The 25,257-nt window shown below is 40.3% G+C and overlaps 1 protein-coding gene across 2 annotated transcripts; it reads right to left on the bottom strand.

The window, feature by feature from the left end:
• Positions 1 to 488: 488 nt before the first annotated feature.
• HSPH1 (heat shock protein family H (Hsp110) member 1) lies at positions 489 to 24,447 on the bottom strand. 2 transcript variants are annotated; one of them, XM_069602242.1, is made up of 18 exons: positions 23,396 to 24,370; positions 20,938 to 20,995; positions 18,574 to 18,714; positions 17,715 to 17,837; positions 15,167 to 15,266; positions 13,927 to 14,060; positions 13,257 to 13,501; positions 12,446 to 12,674; positions 11,963 to 12,069; positions 11,581 to 11,714; positions 9,659 to 9,867; positions 7,885 to 8,016; positions 5,408 to 5,545; positions 4,028 to 4,153; positions 2,927 to 3,034; positions 2,707 to 2,826; positions 2,316 to 2,477; positions 489 to 1,396 (listed from the first exon to the last, which is right to left on the bottom strand). In XM_069602242.1, the coding sequence occupies exons 1-18, from the start codon at positions 23,500 to 23,502 to the stop codon at positions 1,190 to 1,192; spliced, it is 2,580 nt and encodes an 859-aa protein (XP_069458343.1). In that variant the 5' UTR covers positions 23,503 to 24,370; the 3' UTR covers positions 489 to 1,189. The 2 variants fall into 2 exon arrangements, with proteins under 2 accessions (XP_069458343.1, XP_069458344.1); XM_069602243.1 differs by lacking the exon at positions 7,885 to 8,016 and having other exon boundaries at positions 23,396 to 24,447.
• Between the last annotated feature and the right edge of the window lie 810 nt (positions 24,448 to 25,257).

Below are 25,257 nucleotides of genomic sequence, written 5' to 3'. Positions count from 1 at the left end.
TGTATCTTTTTATAATGGGACTCAGTATTACTAACAGTGAAGTGGTTTACACCTGACCGAGAACTTCCCTGGTGGTCCAGAGGTTAATAAGACTCTGTGTTTCCAACGTAGGGGGTGTAGGTTCGATCCTTGGTCAGGGAACTAGCTCCCACATGGTACATGGCCAGTCCAGAAGAGTATATGGAACACCTGACCGTTTTTTCCAAATCCTCTGATACACAGAGTTTTAAAAGACACACACCACTTTCAGGAGAGAAAGGCTGGAAGAATAACCATACGAGTTTGTTTTTCTGGGTGGTAGACGAGTTATATTTAACTCTATAGTTCAAAAAATTTCTAATCAGTATATGCTACTTTTTTTTTTATCAGGGTGGGCATCATTCTCATTTACAAAAGCAACAGCACATGTAGGAAACAGCAAAGAAGTTGGATTTTCACAGTCTATGTCATGCTGCCCCCATCCCACTTTTAAATTAGTGACAAAACTGTTTAGAAATGACACCGTAAGATGAACTTTATTTTAAAGCTCATAAGAGGCTTCACAATATCAGTTACAAACAGAATCAGTGTTTCTTCCATGGTACACCTTCACATGACAACGCACTGTATGACGAGAGATATTTGAAAGATTTTGTTCTGCATGCTGCTAACACATTTCACTAGCTTTTGCTTTTAGTCAATGGATTTTTAATATAATTAATACCAAAGCAAAAGTCATATTCTATTGGACAGAATTAATTTTAGAAAGCCCTTATGAAATCAGACTTAGTCTTGTTTATAAACATCCACACCCACACACATGCTGCAATGGAGAGCAAAATGCAAGAAAACTACCTTGGCAGGAACAAATGCTTTAAAGAGTGTAATCACAGCCCTCTTGAACAAGCAGTACACTTTATTTTCTCCAAAGACAAAAGTCAATTTCATCCTCAGTGATGCAAATGGTAATACTGCACAGAAGCTTAGTATGAATTCACAATTCCACAGGAATCTGAAAGTGACCAAGGCAATTTTCCCTTTTAGGATCATAAAGACTACAGACTTAAGCTTCTTCTTTTTCCATATAATACACAAAATTTCCAAACATCCTTAAAAAAGAAAATATAAATAGTCTCAGTATGTCATGTAGAATCACATACTATGGCAAAAATATTTTATTAATTGAAGGACAAAATCAGTTTCACGTCATCTAGTCCAAGTCCATATTAATGGAACTCTTCTCGTTAGGGTAACATTCTCCATTCTGATGTGGAGGTTCAGCACTGAAATTGTTTTTGCCGTCTAAGTCCTCTTCCTTTTTATCAGTACTTGGGCCATTTGGAGTTCTTTCCAGTTTGGGTGATTCGATTTTTGGTTTGGGTTGTGTTACGACAGGTTCACAAGTGTTATTCAACTCCTAAGAAAGGAAAACAAAACTAATAATCAGACTAACTCCAATATGTTTTCAATTACTTTCCTACATACTTAAACCAGTATTTTTCAACCAACTCCAATCATACATAGCTCAAAGAATTCTACTTGCTCAGTACATTTGCCTAAAACTATAGCTTGACGCCTGATCTAGATATGTAAATATTCATCTACAAAGTATCAGGGACTTGCTAACTATTCAGTTTATTATTAACCCATTTACTCCTCATAGCAATTATTAAAAGGTATCATCTCCTACAGAGGAGAGGTTAAGTAACTTAACCTTAGGAACAGAAAAAGTAGTGAGCAAAGAGCTGGAATTCAAGCTTATAGCCCGTGACCTCAAAGGCTCATGTTAACCATCTCTGTGTTTGAGCATTCTTCCAGACAGAGCACCTTCCTTGGTTTTCTTACCAACTTCCTTCAAGCCTCAGGAACTCGGCAAGACGTTCCCTGATAAAACACCAACCTGGGACTCTCCCTATTGCCAAGTTTCCTAGTCCCTTCTGACTATTTTTCCCCCTTGGCATTTAACACAATCTGACACCCTTCCACACTTGTGTACTGTCAAGTCTTCACTGCGGAGGCCCCTGGCAGGCGACCCCCACAGGAGTGGGGACTTTCCTTGTACACTGACAGTTTACCTCCTAGAACAATAGCTGGGCACATGGTAGAAGCTCAACAAATGTATTTGTTGAACTAAATGAATAAATGAAGAAATAGAAATTGGACGAAACTTACAAGGCCTTCCCACATTTTGTAATATCAGTAACGAGCCATTAAGAAATCTAATCTTGGGATGAGGTAAAAAGATTCAAGGAAAAATGGCTATTCTCAAGGTTCAAATCGCTGCAACCAGAATCCCTAAGAAACCACAGCAGTAAACACTGGACAGTGACACTCACCTTTATTTTTGCTCTGATTTCCTGAGCACGCACAACGGGATCTTGATCAAGACTCTTTTTAGCCTGGGCATTCATGACATTATTCATCCACTCCATCACTTCATTAACAGACTTCTCAACCTTTTTCATCTCAGACTCATCAATATGGTTGTATTTCTCATCCTAAATGGAAAAACATGGCCATTCTGTAGAATCTAGTATTTCACAGTAACTAACATCTAACTGCACCCAATTTTCCATGAAGTTCCAATCTATTAATAACTTCTCGTCTCACACACCAAAACCTAATTTCTGATTTAAGACCATGTGTTCACAATGAAGACTCCTCCACTTAAGCAGCAGCTTGTAAATCCAGGCAGGGTTCATGTCCTCACTGTGTACAGAGACTTACATTATTTCTAAAGTCAGCTGCTATCTTGGCATAGTGCTGCAGCCTCTGTCCTAGTTCTTCAAATATTTTCGGCCTTTCTTCAGCTTCTTGAAACCGAACTTTAATTGGAGTGCCGATTTTCTAAAACCAAACGCGATAAATTAGTATTCGCAGCAATTACATTTTAGAAGTCTACAGTCTGAAACACAAGTACCACTTTCCAGGGGAGAGAAGGGCCTACCGTTAGTTCTTCCAGCTTGTCCACATACGCCTGCTTAGCCTGGTCCTCCCCTTCCTCATAGAGCCAGTTCTCAGTCTCTGTGAGCAGCCTCAAAAACTTCTGATGATCCTAGATACAGAACACAAAAACCAGGATTAGTGGCTACCTTACTTTAAAAACTTTCATGACAAAACAGCATCCTCAGAAGTGGTCAGTATCAAGCTCATCTTATTTCCAGGATGGCAAACCTGATTACCTGGATTCTCTTCACTGAAAAACATCAAGGTGCAAAAACATGCCACACCTTGGCTCCAGACAGTATTTTACACAGGGGAGGGCGTTAGTCTTAGGCCAGTTTCTCTTCACATAAGGATGTTTGAAAAGTTGTGGTAAACTGCTCTTATGGACTTGAATTTTAGAAGTTCAACTTTGCACAATTTGTACATTAAAATGTCGTCACAGAAGAGCAGTTTTCTTCCTATTCTCCGAAACAATTAGGTTTTGATTAGTAACTTCCTGCTCACTTCCACAATCACCAAATACTGAAAGGGAACCTAAGCCAAGTTGATAGTTCAATCACTGCACACAACTGTCATTCCTAATCAACTCAGAAAGTATGTGGTTATACTCTATCTTTAGGTTCAGTATCTACTCTGGATTTCTATAACTAGCCCAATTTTTCTCCCAGGCCCATCTTCCACAGACATGCTTCTGCTCTGGGATTTATGGTCCCTGACAAACTCTGGAATGACTGGATGAGCAAGTCTTAAGGGAAAAAGCAATGACGGAGCAACCAAGGCGCTGAGGTCTTTGAAAGCAAGGATTGTCTCCTGTTTATGCTTCTACCCCCCCCAATAATTGTGATGGTGCAGACTATGAACAAAAGTGCTGATAGGTTCTTTCTTCAATGGTAAAGAGTAAAGTCACTAGGATAATCTAGTATCAAACTGCACACTGCTAGTTAGCCTCTCTCTCCATGACTCTGTTTATATGATTTCTGTATCAAGTTGTCTGTCTTCAAAAAACTCAAGTTACACAATCTAGTAGAGGTTTAAATGTCAAATTTGGTATTAAGTACTTCAAAGTGAGATTATCTGAATAAAAACTCAGCCCTCAACACACCTGTTCGCATATAAACTTTTCGTACGGTCCACACAGCTTGTCTCTGAACTCGTACACATACTCCTCCACCGCATTCTTAGCGTCGTTTCTCTCCTTTTCCAATTTATCCTGCATTATCATCTTACCCTGTCCAGAAACAGAAAAGGTTAATTCAAGTCTTCTGCTAAATGCAACTGAATTTTAACTATTTAGATCCTGGAGTTAACAAAGTCAACAATTATACTGCACCCCTCCCCCCAAAATCAAGATTCTTCCAACGATTCCTACAAAGTTCTTCATCTTAAATGCACAGAATGAGGGGTTTTTTGTTTTTAACATTATATAATAAATTGTATAGGGCTTCCCAGGTGGCACTAGTGGCAAAGAATCCACCTGCCAATGCAGGAGATGCAGGCGATGCAGGTTTGATCCCTGGGTCGGGAGGATCGCCTGGACCAGGAAGTGGCAACCCACTCCAGTATTCTCGCCTGGGAAATCCCATGGACAGAGAAACCTGGCAGGCTACAGGCCATGGGGCTACAAAGAGTTGGACACAACTGAGCACAATAAATTATGTAACTTTCACAATTCAGATTAACATTAAGGGAACAAAAATTATCTACTGTTCTTATGCAATTTTGTCTGTTTTATGTAGTTATATGGTTGTCTCCTACTGGGATTAATACTGACCAATGTGTAACGGCCACACAGTTTTGCCACCACACTACTGATGCTAGTGGTAAAGAGCCTGCCTGCCAATGTAGGAGACACAAGGGATGCAGGTTCGACCCCTTGGTCAAAAAGATCCCCTAGAGAAGGAAATGGCAACCCACTCCAGTATCCTTGCCTGGAAAATTCCATGGACAGAGGAGCGTGGCGGGCTACAGTCCATGAGGTCAAAGAGTCAGACACGACTGAAGCTACTTAGCATGCACAAACAAACATATTATTTATCAAACAGAGAAAGGGATTTATTATTACATTTCTAAACACAATGGTCCCATCTCAGTAAAGGAAAACAGAGTCTCAATCATTTCACCTATCCAAACTACAGAGAAGCACAATGTATTTTAACAGAACTATTTAGTGTGGCCTGACATACCAATGGTATTGTGCTCTGTGCTAGAAGATATCAGCACTCAATTGCTTCACAAGAACCTGGGCAATCAATTTTACACCAAGCAGAATGATCTATGGTATAGATTTCTTTAATGAAATTGCAAAAATATTAGGAAAAAAACTTGCTAAAAATATTTAACTAAAAACCATTACTTTTTGGCTTCATTCTGCCCCTAAAAGTTGTATAAAACTTATGAAATGTTAAGAATTATAGCCATTTACCTAACAGGGCCAAACAAATAAATATATTCCACAATAAAAATATTTAAGTGAAGTAATTACCTCTGTTTCAATATACATGTTCAGAAGGTCTTTCCCTAACTGCCAGACCAAGTTGGCTTCAATAGGCAACTCAACATTCACCACCTTTATTTTGGGTTTTTTAGCTTCTGGAGGTTGGTCAACTTTCTTCTCATTAGCCTTGGGAAGAGGGGTTAAAAAAAAAAAGAAAAATTCTTAAATAGTTCTTGAATAACAGAAATATCCCTATCATACTTACTGAAGACTCAGGTAAAAGTGAAATCCCTAAAATCATAAAGCTGGAAGAATGTGCAAAATCATCTAACTCCTACCCACCCACCCATTTTAAATCAGGGCTGCAATTACACTTATACCTGCTGTACTTCCCCTTCAAGAATTCACCAGAACATTTTTCATCTCAAATTTAATCTTTCTGGCTAAAGCATTTCTTCACAGGTCCTTAACTTTCTAATCCCTTTAAGCGATGTTTGTGACTTGGCAAAGTCAAAAATACTACTAAACTACCACTTCTTTAAAGTACAGTCTATAACAGTAACCACAGAGAAGACTGAGCAGCTGCTAAGCATGTTAGGATCAACTCTACTCCTGTAACATATATTGAGTCCCTAAACTCCAGCTACAACCATCAGTACCCTGATGAGTACCTTTTAAAATTCCCTGAATTTGGACATTATATACACACATATATATGTGTGTGTATACATCCATCTCCTTATTCCTATTATCTGCCTTTGAGCTGTACCACTTCTCATAAGCAACTCTGCAAGGTCAAAAAAACGTTTACAGTCTTACAACAGTAAATGGAATGATGCAGCAAATGCTACTTTTACTGTTAAGTTTTTCCAAAGTATGTAAATACAGGGCTAAAGAAGTAAGTATCTCCTATGGCCTTTAATTTTCCAAGATGTTCTTAGCATTTTCATTTCTGCAGAACCTTGTGTTCTTCTAGACACAAATGACAAAGAGCACAACTTTAGCAAACTCAGCTGTAGAACAGATGAGGAGAAACCAAGGGGCATCTGACATGCACCCTGACTGTCTGTGATGGTAAAACAGCAACAGACGAGCCCGCGAGGCTCAACAGGAACTGACGCTGGGTAAGCTGGGGGAGTCACGGAGGATGCTAAAATTTCAGACTCTATAAAAGAAACTGGGACTTGAAAGAGGCTCAATGGCTTGACAATCACAAGGACAGAGCCTGTTTTTCAGGCGTGTTTTCCAGGCTTCTGTTTCTGCGCTTCCGAGAGATCACTTGTCTGTGGAGTGCTGAGAGCTGGGTCACGAGGCGGATCCTGTCAGTCAGCCTGCCGCATCCCCGTCTCTCCCCTCCAGTGAGCATGAGAACTCCCCCACCACCCCCACAATATACTGTGCACGCTCCGGGGCTCACAGAACACAAGAAAGAAAAGTGACGCCTGCACCCGGCAAAAACACAGGAGTGCAACAGATACTGAGAATCAAACGGATGACAGCACAGGTATGGAGGCTAAGCCGGGGTAAGACTAGCAGTGCAACATTACACCAACTGCTGACAAAACCCACGTACCACAAAATGGCACCCAACACGGCACGGACTAGGGACACTCCAAGGGCGTCTGCGATAACGTCCCAAACGGTCTGGCACTAACGGTCCCACTTACAGCTAGGAACATGAGATGCCACCCAGGGTCGTGTTCTGACAGGTATGGAGACCACGGGCAGCAGCCAGTCAATGCTCAGCACTAGGTGAAGGGGAGGAGCACTGAAGTTAAGGAGCCATCGCTGCCAGGCCATCCACACCCAACTCTTCAAGAGGAGGCAGCAGCTTCTCTCAGAAATCAGAATCAGGACCCCCGAGGGGGTCAGTCAGGGTGTGGGAGCTTAAAACCAGATACTTTTAACGTGTATTTGGACCCCAATGGACCATTCGGTAATTCATTTGAAGGTAAAGAATTCTATCGTCAGAATGAGAGAAAACCAAACTTCTAATCAAAGAAAAATTTACATGCAACCCGCACAAAGAAGGAAGTTCTGCAAAGCACAGATCTGGAATAACAATGGAAACTTATTACCAGATCGTTGTAATCAGTTTATATAAATTTGACAGGCAATTTGAGAGGAGAAAAAAGGTTTACTAGACTCCTATAGCCCATGTATTTATCATCAGATGACTTCGAGTGAAAACTCGTCACACTGCACTGGGATGTGTCTCTTTTGGATGCTGGCATTTGCAGGCCCCTGTAGCACTACAGAAGACAACAAAAGCTATGCATTCGCCCCTGGTTGCCTGGAGTGGCAGTTATTCAAGAGAAGCTTTCAGGTCCAAAAAGTAGAATAGTTCAGCTGGAGTACCCCTCACAGGTTTCAGTTGAAAAACATAGAAATTTAATAGGAGAGAAAAAATCCTATATAGAATAAGGTAACTTGGTGCTTGCTCTTGAAACTGCAGATTGAATGATATCATTAATGATCACATGTCGCAACATTGTCTAATGGAATGAACTAGAAGAGTCACTCACTTTGTCAGCATCTGGGATTTTGTTTTCTTCTGAGGTAAGTTCAGGTGAAGGGGGAGACTGTGAGGTTTGATGACCATCAGTTTGTACCTGGGGCTGTGTTCCAGCTTCATTGTTGTCTTGCTGGATATTTTTCTGAAATGAAAGCCCAGGCACAAAGGATGTAGAAAGCAGGTGTACTTGTATAAATTGAAAAGATTATAGGGCACCAAAGACAGTACACTCAATTTCCGAAGTCTTAATAGGTGGGGGGAAAAGATACTGGATAAAAGCATAACGAACAAGTATTTGAAAACTTCTTAGATATTGTAAACCTGTAAGAAATTCTTTGAACGATAACAGTTAATATAATAGTTAAATAACACAAGTAGTAGGCATTTTGACTGATGTGATGACAAGAACTCTCCTTCAAGAAGCTCCCCTCTAGCACTGCACGGATATTAATTCTCAAAAGCAAGTAGGTTTACTCCAGGCCTCTCTCCCAAAAATAAGCTCCCCAAACCTAACTTCACCAGCGGCCATCACACATCTCAACGTATCTGCATGTCAGTGGACTGAGGAGTTACATGAAATAGCCAACAATCCATCATCTGGGGCTCATCACTCCAGTTTAGAGATGCAAGACCCTCTCTGTCTCCGCTCTCTTTCTGTGACCCAACAGTCTACACCTCAAAAAATCCCAGGAAAAGAACAAATGCTGCATGTTAGTAGATGCCTCAATCCCCAGTAAATCAGAGCTTGTTATGATCTCATCCCATCTTAGGGAGAAGCCTGAAGCATTCTCACTTCAGTGACTGAAGTCTCTCATTAATTTTCTTCCAGAGCCTCAAGATCCTGAGGGAGACACTGAAGTACCGGAAGCAAGGCATTCCTGGTGTATATACATCTAAAAGGTACTAAGAGAGTAGATACAACAGGCATTAGAATAATGGTGTCTGTAGCCAGATGAGACAGCACTGGTATGTGGCACTGGTCATTTAATTCATTACACTGAAGTTTTTCCTGATGAGAACAAAGCTAAGGCTCAGATGCTCCTGTTCCTTAATGTTCTAGGAATGGTCACAGTGGTTAACAGTTCTCTGACCACGGGGACGTCACACTTGCTCATGGGAACGAAAACACTGTATCTGCCTACCTACCTCTTCATTTAAGCTACTTCTGGTTACTGTCTAAATGCAAACTGTAAGAGCTCATCTACTTTAAAGTTTCTTAGAATTCTTTGGTTGACCATGTAACACTAGCACTTAGGCTAACAGAAGTCTCAATTAACATCATGAACAATTAACAATTTTCTCAACTCTAGTTGGATACTCCACTTCCTTCCTCTCACAACCCAGAAAACCATTTAACTACAAGCAAGTTATAAAATACCAAAACTGATTTTTGCCATATGACTAAAAAGCCAAACAAAACAAGTTTTAATATCTGGTATCTATTTCAATGCACAGTTTTTCAGTCTTTTATTTCTTAATCATCAGTCAGCATTTGACTTGTCTTATATGGCCTAGGTCTTAAAAAATATAATTCCAAGAAACTTTGCCCACTCTGAATCAAACTGTCACATGCTGGTTCAAATAAAGCTATTCAGAATTTAATCACAGATCACCAAACTCCAGGCTGTACATTACCATCATCTAGTTAATTGCTATTATCATCATTAATGAAAATTTTAATTATCATGAAGAAAAACACACTTTAACCTTTTCCTACCCATCTCTTCGAGCTTAGAATTAAGTCAACTCTATATTCAATCTCAAAGGCTTACCTACAAACTTACCTCAGCATCTGGGTTTTCTGGTGGCCTCTGATTCTGGCAGTCCATGTCGGCTTCAAGAGAAGACACTTCGTTCTCCTCGGCTGGGACCTTCTCTACCATAGACGCCGTAGAGATGGTGAAAATGCCGTGGGTATTGACTCGCACTTTGACTTTCACGCGAGATTTTTCTCCATCCTTCTGTGCTGAAACATTCTGAACAATGAAGCGGCCTACAGCAAAGAGAAATCGACAATTTCAGAACCAAATCTTCATCTATCATGCAGACAAAGGCTAAGAAAGATTGCAATTCCAAAATTCCATTTTCTCTACCAACTGAGTTAAGACTTCAGTCCTTTAGTGTATACCAGAAACATAACCTTTTAAAATAGACTCATAAGTATACAGTATACTTACAATACTTGGGATTAGTCTTAAAATTCCATGAACCCTTCCAAGGCAAGGACACGCGCACGACTTTCTATTTAACACTTCTGACACAGGCACTGTGTGAGACACAGGCCAGCCATCCTCGCCTCCTCCTACCTCACTTTACAGGGGAGCACAACCTCAACATGGAAATCCTAAGTATACAGCACATGGTATCGACCACTTGCCTCATTCTGATTCTGTAGGAACTTTAGGGTAAAGCGGTGACTCTGACCCAGACTCCCTGGGCTTGAATCCTGGCCCTGTGATGGCTATAAGTTACTTTATCTATGCTTCTATAGTTTGAGTTCATAAGGGTTTATGGTGAGCACTTACTATGGAACCAAGTGCTACGTGTTATCACCTCTACCAACAGTATTGTTACTACAAATACCACTGAAAAAAACCTAAGTATTTTGAACCTATTATGTGCAAAGCGCTACATGGGATTTAATAGTCTTGTATTTAAAGTCCTGTTTACACAAACACACAGAAAGTTAGATTTATTTACTAGGTTAGTGAAATAGGTTGGAATAGACCTTCATTAATTATCAAATTACTAGGTTCAGTAAGTAGCTGTCATAAGATCCAGTTAAAGAAACAGCATTAACCACAGGGTACTCAAGAAGACTCACAGGAGAGATATGTAAGATGGCTCTGTAAGTCTGTGCAGGCTTTTCAGTTCTGGTGACAAAATAAAAGAACCAATGCCAGGCTAAAGAGCTTAGATTTTATCCTCCGCTGAATGGGGACTACAATCCAGCCTGTCAAAATTTTAGTATAGTCCATATTTAACGATTACTTAAACTATCTGTCAACAAATACAAGGAAAAATGACTAAAATATAAAATGCTCCTGTGTCAGAACATTTTCAGTTTTAAGGATTAAGAAAGAAAACACAACTGGCCAGGTCAGACTCCTTCCAACAATTTCACTATGAAGCGGCGCTGGGCAAAGGTGAGTCCCGACAAGATCTAGCAATACTAGCATTTTACTTGGGAAAAGAGAAACAAGAAGATGCCTGCAGGTCTCCCACAGATTTTCAGTGTTACTTTGGGCCAAAATAGATGGACAGTGTCAAACTTCTCAAGGCAGAATGTACCCAAAAAATATACAATTTTTTTTAAAAAAAGACAATACAAAGGTGCCTTTCAGAGATAGTTTCAACGGCTTCCAAGCCAGGTTTCAAACTGAAGTAATGTTCTGCAAGTAACATTTCGCCCACAGGAAAGGTTAATACTAGAAGTAGGTGATAATCTTCAAGTACAGACTGTATCAGAAAAGGAGAAATACTCAAGTGTCCCTACACACACAGTCATTTCATCTCTTTAGGCCAGTTTAGTCATCAATAAAGAAGAGACTTCCCCATCTTCATTATTCCAAACTGAAACCGTCCTCACATCTTCAATTAAGTTCCAGTTCACGTTTTCACGGTATTCCACTCAACCCTGCTAAGAGCAGAGTGTTTAAGTTGGTACGCTAAATCTTCAAAAGAATAAATACAATGAATTGCTTACCTATTTTTGCTTCTGGATATGGAACTCCTTGAGGATCAGAATACAAAGCTTCCAGCTCAAAAGGCCCACTTCTTAAGAACGTGAGAACTTTGGAGAAAGGAGCAGCGTGGTTTCTACTGAACACTTCATGGACACTAAGAGGAAAGCAAAGGTACTCAGTACTTCAAGGGTTCAAGCTCACTGTGCTACACAAACAGATCGCAATCCAAAAGCTTTATCAACTCCATCTCACCATTTACAACCCAAAATGAGAGAAGTATTTTGGTAAGTTTGATTGCTAAAAGATCTCAGTTAATCAAACACTCTACCATGAATGTCCATATGTTCATTTTTTTAATATATATTAAAACCAAGTATCTGAACATTATTTTCTCCTACTTACCCTTCAGCATCTTCTGAATCGTGGCTCCAGACCAGAGATATTGGGAAAGGAACTGCATCAGTGACAGAAAATTCTCTAACTTTAAATGCTGGGGAAAGGATTGCACACTTAAATAAGAAAAAGAAAAAGACAGTATCGTGAGCACATGAAAAATTTCACTCAGCTTCTAACATAAAGATCAATTCAAATAGGACGGGTAGGTTCAAATTCAAAACTTACAGTGTATATATATGCCTTATTCATAAAGTATTTATCATCTAAACACTAGATATAAAGATAAATAATAGTGGCATTCACTAGATAAAAAGATAAATAATACAACAAATCTTCCAATACTGGAAGATCTTTGTGTCCCCACAGCCTTATTGATTTACTGAAAAGTAACTCCCTGGCGGTGTCTAACTGGGCACCGGACTCTGCCAGGATGAGACAGAGCAGAAGTGGTTTGAGGAATGACTCCCAGAGGAGAGGCGAAGCCAGTACCTGCAGCGCACACCCTCTGGCCACTGCTTCATCCGCATTGAGCGTTGTGCTGACATCTTTCCCAAAGAATTTGGCGATTTTTTCTTTCACGGCTGGAATTCGTGTAGTGCCTCCAACTATCTCAACAGCACTCACATCCTCTACTTTGAGCTGAGTTTGTTCCATCAGCAAATAAAGGGGAACTTCTATCTTCTGCAGTAAGTCAGCACAGAGCTCTTCAAATTGTGCCCTTGACAGTTAAGAGGAAAATGTTAAGAAAACTGATCTGAAGAATTATTTAAAAAGTAGGGCAGAATATTGGCCTCATCAACCCAACAAACTTTTTTCTTCTCAGACACCCTGAATTTCACATGGGCCAGGTTTAGCCATACCATAATTCATAACTTTTTCCCTGAAAAATATACAAAATCCAGATGCAGAAGGGAGAATGAAAAGAAAATTAGTAACTACAGAAGAAATCATTTTTATATTAAGATTTCCATTTTTAGTCCTTAATGTTTTATGTGATCCCATTTTCATTACTTTGAATATTTCCATTCACTTCAAAACATTTCTGTGAATGAAAACATTTTTCAATCACTGGCCCAGAAATAATACTAAAAAGACTTCACTGTGAGAACACTTAGCACAGATCTTCTTAAAAACCCTCTTTGCAGAAGCAACTCTAGTTCTAATGATGCTGACAGTCTTTCAGGTAGTACAGTCTCGAAATGTGGGCCAAGATTCAGAAGACCATAATCAGAACTGACACCCAGACCACAGTTTCAGTGAGAAGTTCCTTCTATTCAATTTGTCAGAATCTGAGACACACCTGTTCATCTTTCCGGAAACATCTTTGTCATTCATGAAGCACTCGATGTTCAGTGGTAGGTCTGTGCTATTAGAGCTCATCAGCTTTTTCAATTTTTCACACTCCTGATACAGACGAAGGAGTGCTCGAATTTTGGATTTTGCATCCAACTTGTACTTAGTTTTAAATTCTGCACAAAAATGTTCCACTAACTTTGCATCAAAGTTTTTTCCTCCTAAGAAAGGATCAAAAGCTGTTCCCAGTACCTAATGTAGTTGAAACAACAAATAATCTGGTTATTTTCAATCATATTTGTAACCAGAAACTTAAACGTTGCTAACTCAATCAAAGACTAATAGGCTCAACATTTCTATTTAAACTACAACATGAAACCCGTCAATTAGGACATATGTCACTATAAAATCCAAATGAAATGCTACATCTCTATGATATTTTTAATTCTAATGATTACATAGAAGATAATCTTAGAAGTTTTTTCGTTCCTAAGCAAGAACAATTAAGAGTATTCTAAGACAACTGCATTGTCTTTATGGAGATCAACCTTAGGAACCAGTCTCTGTTAATAGCTTTATCCCAAACTCTTCATTACCCTAGAAGCTCAGTAGCTTAAAGTAACAACAATTGTCACACATTAATATCTGGGTCACTTAGTTCCAATTTATGACCTTACCTTCAATTTTCCCTTGTTAAAGGCACAGGCAGAGACTTGAAAAGCTGAATGCCCCATATCAACAAAAACCACTATTCGAGGCTTCTCATCCAGGCTTGGGAGATCCTGCTTATAAATCCCATAATTCAAAGCAACTAAAAGGAAATTAGTATGTTTCAATACTTTGGTTCACATTCTTTCAGTAATTTCATAGTTACCGATATAATTACACATGCAGGGAACCTGACTATATTTCAACCAATTAAAGGTGAACACATTTCTTTCATATCTGACTTCATACTTCATCCCTTCCTGATTTTAGAACAACGTTCCATCACTTTTAAATATATGAAGAGATGTGACAGAGAAGACATATGTGATACAAAAACAATGGCATGTAAACCACAAGAAACCACACACAGACAGTATCAGACTCATTACACAATACTTACATTTGAATCACAACCTGCTAGGAGACTGCTTATCCAAAAAAATTTAAGAATTTAATATATAACTATAGCAACTACGTTCCTACCAACTGGATTCAAGGCAAATAACTGATCTACCTTAAACAGTCTATGGCTTGCTTTTCCTGAATTTTGAAACCACTGTGGATACTCAAGAACACACCTTTATCAATACTTTAAGAATCCTTAAAATAGCTATTAAAAATATGCTAAACAAAGTCCTATTTGCTTTGCTTGAATACACTAGGGTGTAAGTGACTTTGGGTCCATCCTAACCACAATTAACTGACACAGGCGCTACTGAGTACTTTGCTCCCCATCGCCTCGTTCCTAGCAAAGCGCCTAGCAAATGGCGAGGCTTAAATCAACATCTGACAGAAGAGGAATGACCGCCTCCCAACTACCAACAATCAGGAAACATATGAGGGGAAAAAAAAATTTCTGCTAAATCAACACTCAAGGTAGTTCTAGAACCCCATAATAAGGTTGTGGAAAACTTGTTTCTCAACTATAAAAACAACGTAAGGAAATAAAAAAACTAAACCCAACACAACTAATTCAAAAGATTAAAAAATACACACAAGTGTTTCCTAATGAAAACAGATTCACCCATTTGACAAGGTTCCAACTTCTGATTAAAACAAGCATCTGAAAGAAAGACTAGAACTTTTGCTTTCAAGTCTAAGTTTTTTAATAGGCGATATTTCTACACGGAAGTGTTTGATAACAGGACCACGTGTGTCTTTAGTTTCAATAGTATGTTAACTTTTACACAAAAACAGTTTTTTTCTTACCAGCTGTCATGTCATTCATGAGTCTTAAGCAGTTTAAGCCAACAATCTGTGCAGCATCTAAGACAGATCGCCTCTCAGCATCTGTGAAGAAAGAAGGGACCTGCAAACAAGAAGGGAAAAAATTTTAACTTAACCAGAAAACCAAAATACATACAAATCCCTCACAACCACCAGCGATCAATTCACAACAGTCCAGCTAAACAGGTGCCTAGCCATGTTATGAAACAGAAAAAGGACTTTAAGTTTCTGGCAAGTTCTTTAAGAAACAGTAACTACTTTTGAGAAGATTGTCCTAAAATTTTAAGTATCAGGTCTATTATAACCAAACTTTAACCTGAAATAAAAACTAATCAAGATATTCATACGATATATTACCAGTTCTTTAAATCTAACAAAGTTTTACATTTAAGTGGAAGAAATACTACTTCTAAAGCGGTCGTATTTCTACTAACATTTGGAAATTATTCTGCTAAGTCATCATTAAATGTAATTACACTATAGAGACTACAGGAATTTAAAGATAATACAAAGTTAATCCTAGCCACTGCCCTTTGGTTTGCTATTTGTTGGATTTAAGCATTAGTAGATGGGGTACCTTTTAATTCAGCAGACCTATTAAGATTACAAAAATGAAACTTTTTTTGTCAAAGCCTGTTGATTTTTTAAAGAGGAAGAACAAAAAGCAGCTCAAGGGATAGTTTCTAACGGTGCTGTCTTCTACCTAGATGAACTCTTTTGATCACTTTCTAGGACACCACTTTAACTAGCACATTCTTCCAGAAGAGCATCTAATAATACATTCACATAATCACTTAACTGGAAAGCACCTAAGAAAAAACTTGGTACAGGAGTTTTCACATTTTATCCCTAAGTATCTATAAATGCTTTGGAAAGACCACCAAGAGCAAAGGTGGGTCTCTGCTCACCTTTCCAATCAGAACCCTTCTTTCTGCAGTTTTCCATATGAGATTATTTAAAGGGAAGTGGGGGAGGAGGAAGGACCACTGACTTAAAACTTTAACTTTGTGCCAAGTCAACTTCAGTCATGTCCGACTCTGTGTGACACCATGGACTGTAGCCCGCCAACCTCCTCTGTCCATGGGATTCTCCAAGCAAGAATGTTGGAGTGGGTTGCCATGCCCTCCTCCAAGGGATCTTCCCGATCCAGGGATTGAACCCACATCTCTTACGTATCCTGCAATGGCTGGCGGGTTCTTTACCACTAGCGCCACCTGGGAAGCCCCTCTTTAACAGCATTTCTCCAAGATATTCCTTTAGTAGAACAAACTTCAGCCTTCCTGCCTCTCTTATCTCAGGATTCTCTCATATCCCAAGGTGCACGACCATAAAGGCTCCTGATGGGTCTGGGCAAGTCACCCCGCCAATAAAAGATGGTTCCTGTCCACTGCAAATCCTCCTGAATAACAATCATCAACTGTCCATTGAAAGTAGTGAGTTTACCAATGCTAAAAACCTGGGTTCTGTCACTACTGGTTGGTTACATTCTTTTTTTTTTAAGATATTTTTTATGTGGACTATTTTTATTTTAATAAAATATTCTATTTAACCCAACATATCCAAACTATTTCATATTCTTTATTTTATATTAACTCTTCAAAATCTGGTGTGTATTTTATGCATACAGCACATCTCGGTTTTGACTAGCTCCTTTTCAAGTGCTCAGAGGCCATGTGTGGCCACTGGCTACCATACTAGAGAATACAGATTCAGAATCCTAGTAATTTAAGGATACAAGAACCTTATTATTTAATCTTTATCATAATACACTTCTGATTTTCACCATATGAAAATTCTAACTCAGAGGAATAAGTAAGTTACCGACTCAGGTCAAACGGTAAGTTCTCTTTTCAGAGTACATTACTCCATAATTTTTCCATTTATTGGACATCTTTAGGGACCATCAGGCATATCACCATTTGTGAAGTATATATTGGAAGACTTGATAAAATTTTGCTAGCAGTTCAAAAACATTTAAGGCATGAAATCTTTTTTGAGTGATGTAGACCATTTTTAAAGTCTTTATTGACTCTGTTACAGTACTGCTTCTGTTTTAGGTTTTGGCTTTCTGGCCTTTGGGCATGTAGGATCTTAGCTCACCAAACCTGCACCCCCTGCACTGGAAGGTGAAATCCCAACCACTGACTGCCAGGGAAGTCCCTAGTTAAAACTACTGCTCACCAAGAACTCACTGGTTCTCATGTGTGGGTGAAATCTCTCATGGACATATACAATTGTCTCTCAATACAGTAACTAACTTTAGAACATCCTCCAATTTGATCAGCCAATCTACATTTTCAAAAGGCCCAACAGGAGATTTTGATATGCACCACCACACAAAAAACTTTGCAACTTCTGGCTAAAGACAGCATTCAAACCTACTCTGCAATGCTGCTAAACACTGCAGTGATACAGTCCAGCAGAATTCTGATCTCTGGTAGGAGAACAGCTTTCACACATTTAATACTAAAAAGTAACATGAAGAAGGCAAATTAAAATAAAACACATTGCCTTGCTGAATTCTACTTACTGAAATAACACAATCTGTTACTGGCTTCTTGAGGTTGTTTTCAGCAGTTTCTTTTAACTTAGTCAACAGCATGGCTGTGATCTGCTCCACACTGAACAGATGTTCTTCATCCATGTACATCACCTGCGTTGAGGAAAGAAAATGCTCTCATTACTGCAGTCATTAAAGCTACATACTACTAATATTAACTTCCAAACATCATTACATATTCACTTCCAGAAACCCTTTATTGTTTTGGCTGTTTAAAAGGAGGAAAGGGAAAAAGAAAGAGAAAAGTGGAGAGGAAAGCAAAGCAGAAGGAAAAAAGAAATACTCTTCCCCAGAGACGAAGAGGAGAAACGAAGCTGGGGCATGTTTTCCCCTACCCAAAGTACTAGATCAAGTACTATAGACAGCAGTGAAGTTCCAATCTCACTGAAGAGATGAATCACGGAGACAAATATGATTTTGTGTAGATCATAAGACAGGAATGCCTCTGTAGTTTAAAAAAAGGTTTCTGCTTGTATTACACCAGAGCTCTCCAAACAACTGCAAACGAGCTACAGTGGAACAGACAGCTTTTCATACAACAACACAATTTAGATTTCTTTAGACACCAGAAATTCTAAATCTTTCTAATTGCCAAGATGTTGTAAGAAACACAAACTAAGCTTTATAGCAGTATATACCATCCGAGTAATTCTTCAAGGATGATTTAAACATACACCCATAGTTTAAGAAAAATCAGATAAAAAGTAAAAGACCACCTTGTCCAATTATACAAACTGAGTTAAATACTTACTAAGAATTAAGTACCTTTCTCTGTAGATGAACTGAACAGTTTCTTAGTAAGGAATCTAACGTTGTTCAGTTAAATTACCTTTATTCCAACTCCACCATTCTTCATTGGAACCAGATCATAACTTAAGTTTTCCTTCTCCTTTTGAATGAAAGGGTCATTGAATGCTCGGCCATGAAACCTCTTAAAATTAGACACTGTATTGTTTGCGTGAGTGATTTGCTGGAAAAAAAAAAAATTAAATTCTAATTTCAACATCTATCACTAGTTACAGCAATTAAAAAGCAAGTCACTTGTTCAACTCAAATCACCAGGATATAAGTGACTTGCCCAAGAGCCCTGAATTTCTCCACCAGTGAAAACACCTTATTTTCTCTCCTTTTCCTACAGAAATGCCAGGAGGGAAGCAGTGAGAGGACTATACACACAGGCTTCCAAATCTGCAAGATGAACTCAAAGGTAATGAAACTATCAACCAAAACTCTGAACAAGCCCCAAGAACTTTATGTATCACTTCATTTCATTCCTTTTCTCCCACTGAACTTGTTTTACACCTAACAAATAACTGAAAAGGGGTAATTAGAAAGCCCTATAGTCCAATCACATATTTCTAAAAAGGAGTTAACTGTTATAGTCTATTAAGTCGCTAAGTGGCCAGGATAAGTTATTCTGAGTCACAAAATGTATGGATTGCTACTTTTTGTATCAATAGCATAGAATATTAATAATCTATACCAAAAAGCAGAAAAGGTGAGCATAGACCAGTGGTTCCATGGTGTAAGGCTGAGCACTCTGGACTCTGAAAAGGTAAGGATAATTCAAAGTTTCCATATGAGGAAATGCTTTCAACTGCTTGTAGGTATTTTTGATGGTTAGGCTCTGGATATACAACGGTCACACTTGATAGCATACTTCACTCAAAGATGCCAGCAGTGGGAACCTTATTTAAAGCACAAACATAATTACAATAAAAGATGAAAAACTAAGACTTCTAAAGTGACTAGTTTGAAACCAGCAAAACAGTTTACTGTTTACTTCTCTCTCTGGTCTACTTCTTATAAAGGGGAAAAATGCAGCTTGGCAACACTAGCTTTCAAATAATACGGAGTATCTCCAACACTGTATATGTGCTAACACTCCTTGCGACTCTGGAACTGAGATGACAGATGTCTAGTACTCTACAGGCTAGATCGAAGCCTCCGTGGACCTCCTCGTGTAACGACAATGCAGCGGCTCTCAGGGCTGGGATGCCAGTCTTCTCCACAGCCAGTCAGGGAGGCTGTTACCTCACCAGGCTCTCCCTTCTGAGTAGGTCACCGAGTGGCATGCCCATTTCTCTCCCTGCTTTGTCTTTTCTTTTGTTCCTCGCTTCCAACTAGCCGTGACACAGAATTCCAGCGTTTATAGAGTTGTGTTTCCTTTGTAGCAATACTATTTTTTTGTATTTAAAAGAATTTTTTCAACCTTCTTTTAATTATGTCAATCTGATGCATAACCTTGTGTGAATTTAAGGTATACAGAGTATGTTTACTTCGGTATGTTTACATATATAGGACTGCTTTCAGTCCCTTTCTCAGATTTTCATATTTTTCTCCTCAACCCCCAAAATTCAAGTTATAATGTGAGCCCTAAATGGGAGCCACATAGGTAAATTGTCAAGTCCTCTTAATAAGTAAAACTAATTCCAATAACTTATTTAGCCTAATATATCTAAAATACTGTCATTTCAACATGTACTCATTGTAGAAAACTGATGAGATGGTTTTCTTTTTTATTTCATTTCAAGCCTTCAAAATTGCATGTATTTCATACTTTACATTTTAATCTGATTAGGCACATCTCAAGTGCTCAAGAACTGTATTTAATGGCTACTCTATAGGACACCACAGGCCTAGACAACTAGTTCTCCTTAATTACTAAGTAACTTGAAAATGCTCTTAAACAACAGAACTGCTTAGAAGTTCCTTCTATAAAAGGAATCTTTAACTCTTAAATTGAGTATCATGAGAAACTTCACCTGAAAGAATTTACGTATCTCATTTTAAAAAGTCAAACGTCTCAGAAAATAGGATACCCAATAAAAACTAAGGTTGGAGGATTACAGAGTTAAAGTATATCTTATTCAATAAAACAAAAGGAAGAGAAAAGGAAAATAGGGATGTAAGGGTTCATAAGTGGAGTAGGAAATGGCAACCGACTCCAGTATTTTTGCTTGGAAAATTCCATAGACACAGAAGCCTGACCGGCCACAGTTGATGGGGTTGCAAAGAGCAGGACACGACTGAGCAAGTGAGCACACACGCAAGGACTCATAAGGAATACTTGCATTACAGTCCACAAACTCAAAACACATACACAGGCTTAGGTATTTCATATTCTCCTAGGTTTCTGAGATTTCACTTATCAAACTTCTTTCAAAAATGATCAGAATCCTCTTGAACATACCTGATTTTTGGCTGCAACTCCAATCGTTCTGTTTTTTGATCCAAATGATATGACTGATCTAGAAAAGATGAAAAAACCCATGTTTCACAGATGGGAAGAAGCACAAATGTGGATGCTTTTTAACATAATTCCATTTATAATGGAATTATAAACTTCCATTCTTAGGCAAGGGGGACACAATCCAGCACAAGTTTGGAGCCTAAAGCTTTGGTCAGCTACCCTGTGAGGGCTCCAACTTAACTGCTATCTAGGTGGCAGCCACACTCCCACTGCTCCAACCCCAGCTCCCACTCGAGACTGCTCAAGGCTCAGATGACATTTTCCAAGAGCACAAGTACCAGCATAATTCTCCAGGCCCCAATCATTAGGAAGCGGACTCTGAAAATGTTTTCAACAGTTAAAGTGTATTATTAATTTGGTCCTAGACACCGCTGACAAAAATAATGGCAGTTACCAACTTCATAGAAATCTAAACATCACTATCCTACCTACTGCTGTTCTAATAGACCACTTGACTCTGTAGAAAATTTTTATATAAGGAGAAACAAGTGGGCCTAAATTATGCTTCCGGAATTTAAAAGCACAAAATAGGGTCCTATACAGAAGACTCTACTTGAGCAAGTCAAGGGAAAATGCAGACCAAGTACCACAACAGAACCAAGTATAAATGCTGAGCAAAACGACTGAATAATCAGTTACATTTTAAGTCAGCTTTTAAGAGATGAAGTGACTTGTAACTGTGAAATAGCCTTCAGAGCAGTGGGAACAGAATGGCAACACAGAGCAGAGACAAGCACAAGAGTCTTGTCAGAAGGATGGAAGCGATTTAGGTTTCAGATTAGAAGGCGGAAAAAGAGTAACAGTGCGATACGAGCAAAATGGGAATACATTGAGGGCATTAAATACCAAACCGAATCAAATTCAAATTTGCTATAATAGAAACATCTCAGACCTAAATTATCTGAGCTGGTGCTAAATAGCCTCCGAAAAGCCAGAGACCTGTTGGAGCAAAGGCTGGACCTTTAAAATACCTTCCGAAAACAGTCACCCCCAACTCAAAGTAAACATACAGCTGCCCGACGAATTTACTCATTTTCCAAGGGGAGAATAAATTACACCAAACAAATTAATAGTAGCCAACACAGTTGAGTCAAACATCTATTATATAAAACATTAAACTCCAATACGGCCCTCCGCTTGTATTTTTTGAGACACACCTGTCATCTTTACTTTCACAGTGATCTCTATAACCACAAATACAATTTTTTCCTACAATAGCTTTTCTTCCTTTTATTGGACAAAAGAGAACAAAGATATAAACTGTCCCTAGGCAAGAAAACCTGAGATTCTGTCTTTTTCCTTACTATACCCCAATTAGAGACGTTGGCACAGCTAAAGAAAAGACTGTAGATTTATAAAGAGGTTGATGCATGAGATGCTTAGGGAATGTCTTCCCACTGGTACTGACACTGTCTCTGTTTGGGTACTTTCTCATTTCCATTCACTTTTATAAATGTTCATCTGCACTCAAATATTGATAGAAGCCCAGTCATTTCACCTCTGGGCTCAATGCTTCATTCCATAAACATTATATTCAAAAATTAAGACCCTCTCCAAAAAAAGTTGCTTTTTAAAACGTTACCCTTTGCCCACCCCATGCCACTGCAGAATATACTGTTTAATCCATTGACAACATCCAATTCTAGGGTGCAAGTGTGCAATTTTTATTTTCTCTCCTTATTTAAGCTGTGCAAAATTAAAAAAAAAAAAACAACTAGAACACAATTCCTCTATAATGGCTTTCATAAAACGAGCAAAAAGGTCTTTTACATCTTTCACGAATGATCCAAGCGTGAGTAAGAAGATACACTCATCTATCTTAGCAGTGAGTCTGTGGTCGCTAACAACAATCCACTGGCTCACAGCACAAGCAGCAGCATACAGGCTCTGGAAGCTTCCAGCTCATTTCGAGATTCACAATGCGGAAGAAAAGGCTCGGCAGCCCCAGCTCTGCGGTGAGCAAAGACAGGCTAGGAAAGAGGGGGACGAGCTGGGGGCGGCTCAGCCAGCTCCGAGAAGCCGGGTGGGGAAACGGGGGCGGCCGCGGAAGGAGCTGGCAGAGACTTCTCGCCAAGAAAAGGGAGCCAAGTCTCCGGCTTGGCCCCCGACCGGCTCCCAGGAGGAAGCCCGCCCGAAATGACCACCCCGGGGAGACTAGATTCTCGGGCTTCCTTTGGCCTCCGCGAATCCCAGAGACACCCCCTCTCCGATATGCGGCTGCAGGCGCCCTCCCCTACCCAGCGGCCAGGCAGCCCGCATCCCGATCCCCATGGAGGGGGGCACCTCTCCCAACACCGCGCTCCGTTCGCCGCCGGCGTTCCGCGGCCAGCCGCAAGCCTGGGTTCCCCAGGATCCCTAGCCCCCGCCGGCTGCCCCCCGCCACCAGGCTCCCACTTACGGGGTGCACCGGTCGCTGAACTCGTTGGCGATGGTCTCGATGCCCCCTGCCCGGGCCACCGCGATATAGCAGCTCTGCGAGCCCACGTCCAGCCCCACCACCGACATGGCCGGCTCTTGGTCCACCTCCGCCTCGGCTCGGTATGAGTCTGGGTCTGCGTCCTTCTAGCCGCGCTTCCTGCCCCGGCCGCGCTCGGCTCCCGTGGGGTCCGCTCCTGTCACGCGGACGGACGGACACACGGACAGTCTGCCGGTCTGGCGCCTCCGGCTTCCCGGGGACAGTGGTGGTTCGCAGAGCAGTAGCCACGGGAGAAGGCGGCGCTCGGTGTCCGCGAGTGGCTCCGCAGCGCGGGCTGCCGGCCCGGATCTTCCGCCGCTTGCTCACCGGCGCGCCGCTGAACTACCGACCCAGAAGGGGAGGTCCCAGAGCCTCAGCCTTATGTATCGCACTGATCGGAACTTTCCAGAATCTGCGGCATTTACTCACCGGCGCCTCCACCGGCCCCTCCACGTGCTACTTCCGCTTCCTTCTTCTCGAGCCTTCTCGAAAGATTCTACCCAATGAGTGGCTGGTCCCCCTGGGGAAGGCCGCCGTTGCCATGGCAGCCAGAAAGCCACTCCTGCGCTATTGGCTCAAGCTGGCCAGGCTGACCCGCCTACGCCCCCGCCCGCCCTAGCCGGCTCTTTGCCGTCCTAATAAAATGGGCAACGAAGAATGACTCGAAAAAGTCGTAATCTTCGTAATGTACTAGTGGGCGATGGTGTCTGACCCTTAGATTGGGAGAAGAGGCTCAGGTGCCGGAGACACACCCCCCGCCCCACTTCTGCGGAGACCCGAGACCCCCGTACGCTGGGGAGGCTGGCCCGCTGTCACAGAGCATGTCGGGAACCGTAGTCCAGCTGGGAGTCAGTGTCTCCTTGCATGGTGGGATGTGTAGTCCTGGCTGCGGTGCGTGCTGGGAGCCGGCTTTGTCTTGGGAGGCTCTCGGGAGAGGCCGTGTTTCTCTGCTGCTCTTGCGCGCTTTCTCCAGTTACAGCGTTGTTTTGTTTGCGTGCTTGTTCGGTATCCGCTTCTATTATTGTCTTGATTACGCCACAGCTGGTGAATTATGAATTAGAAGAAGGAATTTCCGTTTCAACTTCTAGTAACAATCCTAGAATTTGTGTTAAATGCTCTTGTATTCATCAGCGGCAGGATATTCTTTTGTGGAATAAAATGTTAGCGTTTTCGTTTTACTTTTTGTAAGCGAATTTTAGGTGTGGCGTAATTTGGAAAGCTATCTGTGGTACCACTTTCTGCTTAATTTTGCTCCATCTGACTTGAACAGACATTATTCTGCCCTGCCACTCCCAAGCCAAAATGATAAGTTTTGCTTTTCACTTGGTCTGAAACAGCTTTTGTTTCTTTCCCTGCAAAGCTATGTCCTTATTACTTATTTTTTATTAGAAGGTGAGCATTAAAAATGGGGGGGGGGGGCGGCGTGGCAGTTTGCTGCTATTATCGAATCTTTTATAAATTAAGAGTAAGGCAGTCTAGGGCAGGGGGGAGGATATATGTAATCTTACACCTATTCACCTTCTTGTTTGGCAGAAACCAAAGCAACGTTGTAAAGCAATTATCCTCTAATTTAAAAAAAAAAAAAAAGCATTAACAGTCTGTCTGTCCTCTAGAGACAAGACTAGAAGGCCAGGTTTACCTTACAAATAAAGTCAAGTGTACCCGTTGGCTCAAACAAGCTAGATAATGTTACATGCTTCAGTTAACTCACCTTGAAGGTTGGAAGAGTTTAGTAAAGGTGACTGTATTCATAAATTTGAAAGTATAGTTAGCTATATTTATTTTTTGTTATTTTTTTGTTTTGC

This window comes from Ovis canadensis, chromosome 10, assembly GCF_042477335.2.
Source record: "Ovis canadensis isolate MfBH-ARS-UI-01 breed Bighorn chromosome 10, ARS-UI_OviCan_v2, whole genome shotgun sequence".
In the NCBI taxonomy this organism is placed as follows: domain Eukaryota; kingdom Metazoa; phylum Chordata; class Mammalia; order Artiodactyla; family Bovidae; genus Ovis; species Ovis canadensis.
The sequence above is the reverse complement of the archived record's forward strand: the minus strand, read 5'-3'. Positions and strand labels throughout refer to the sequence as shown.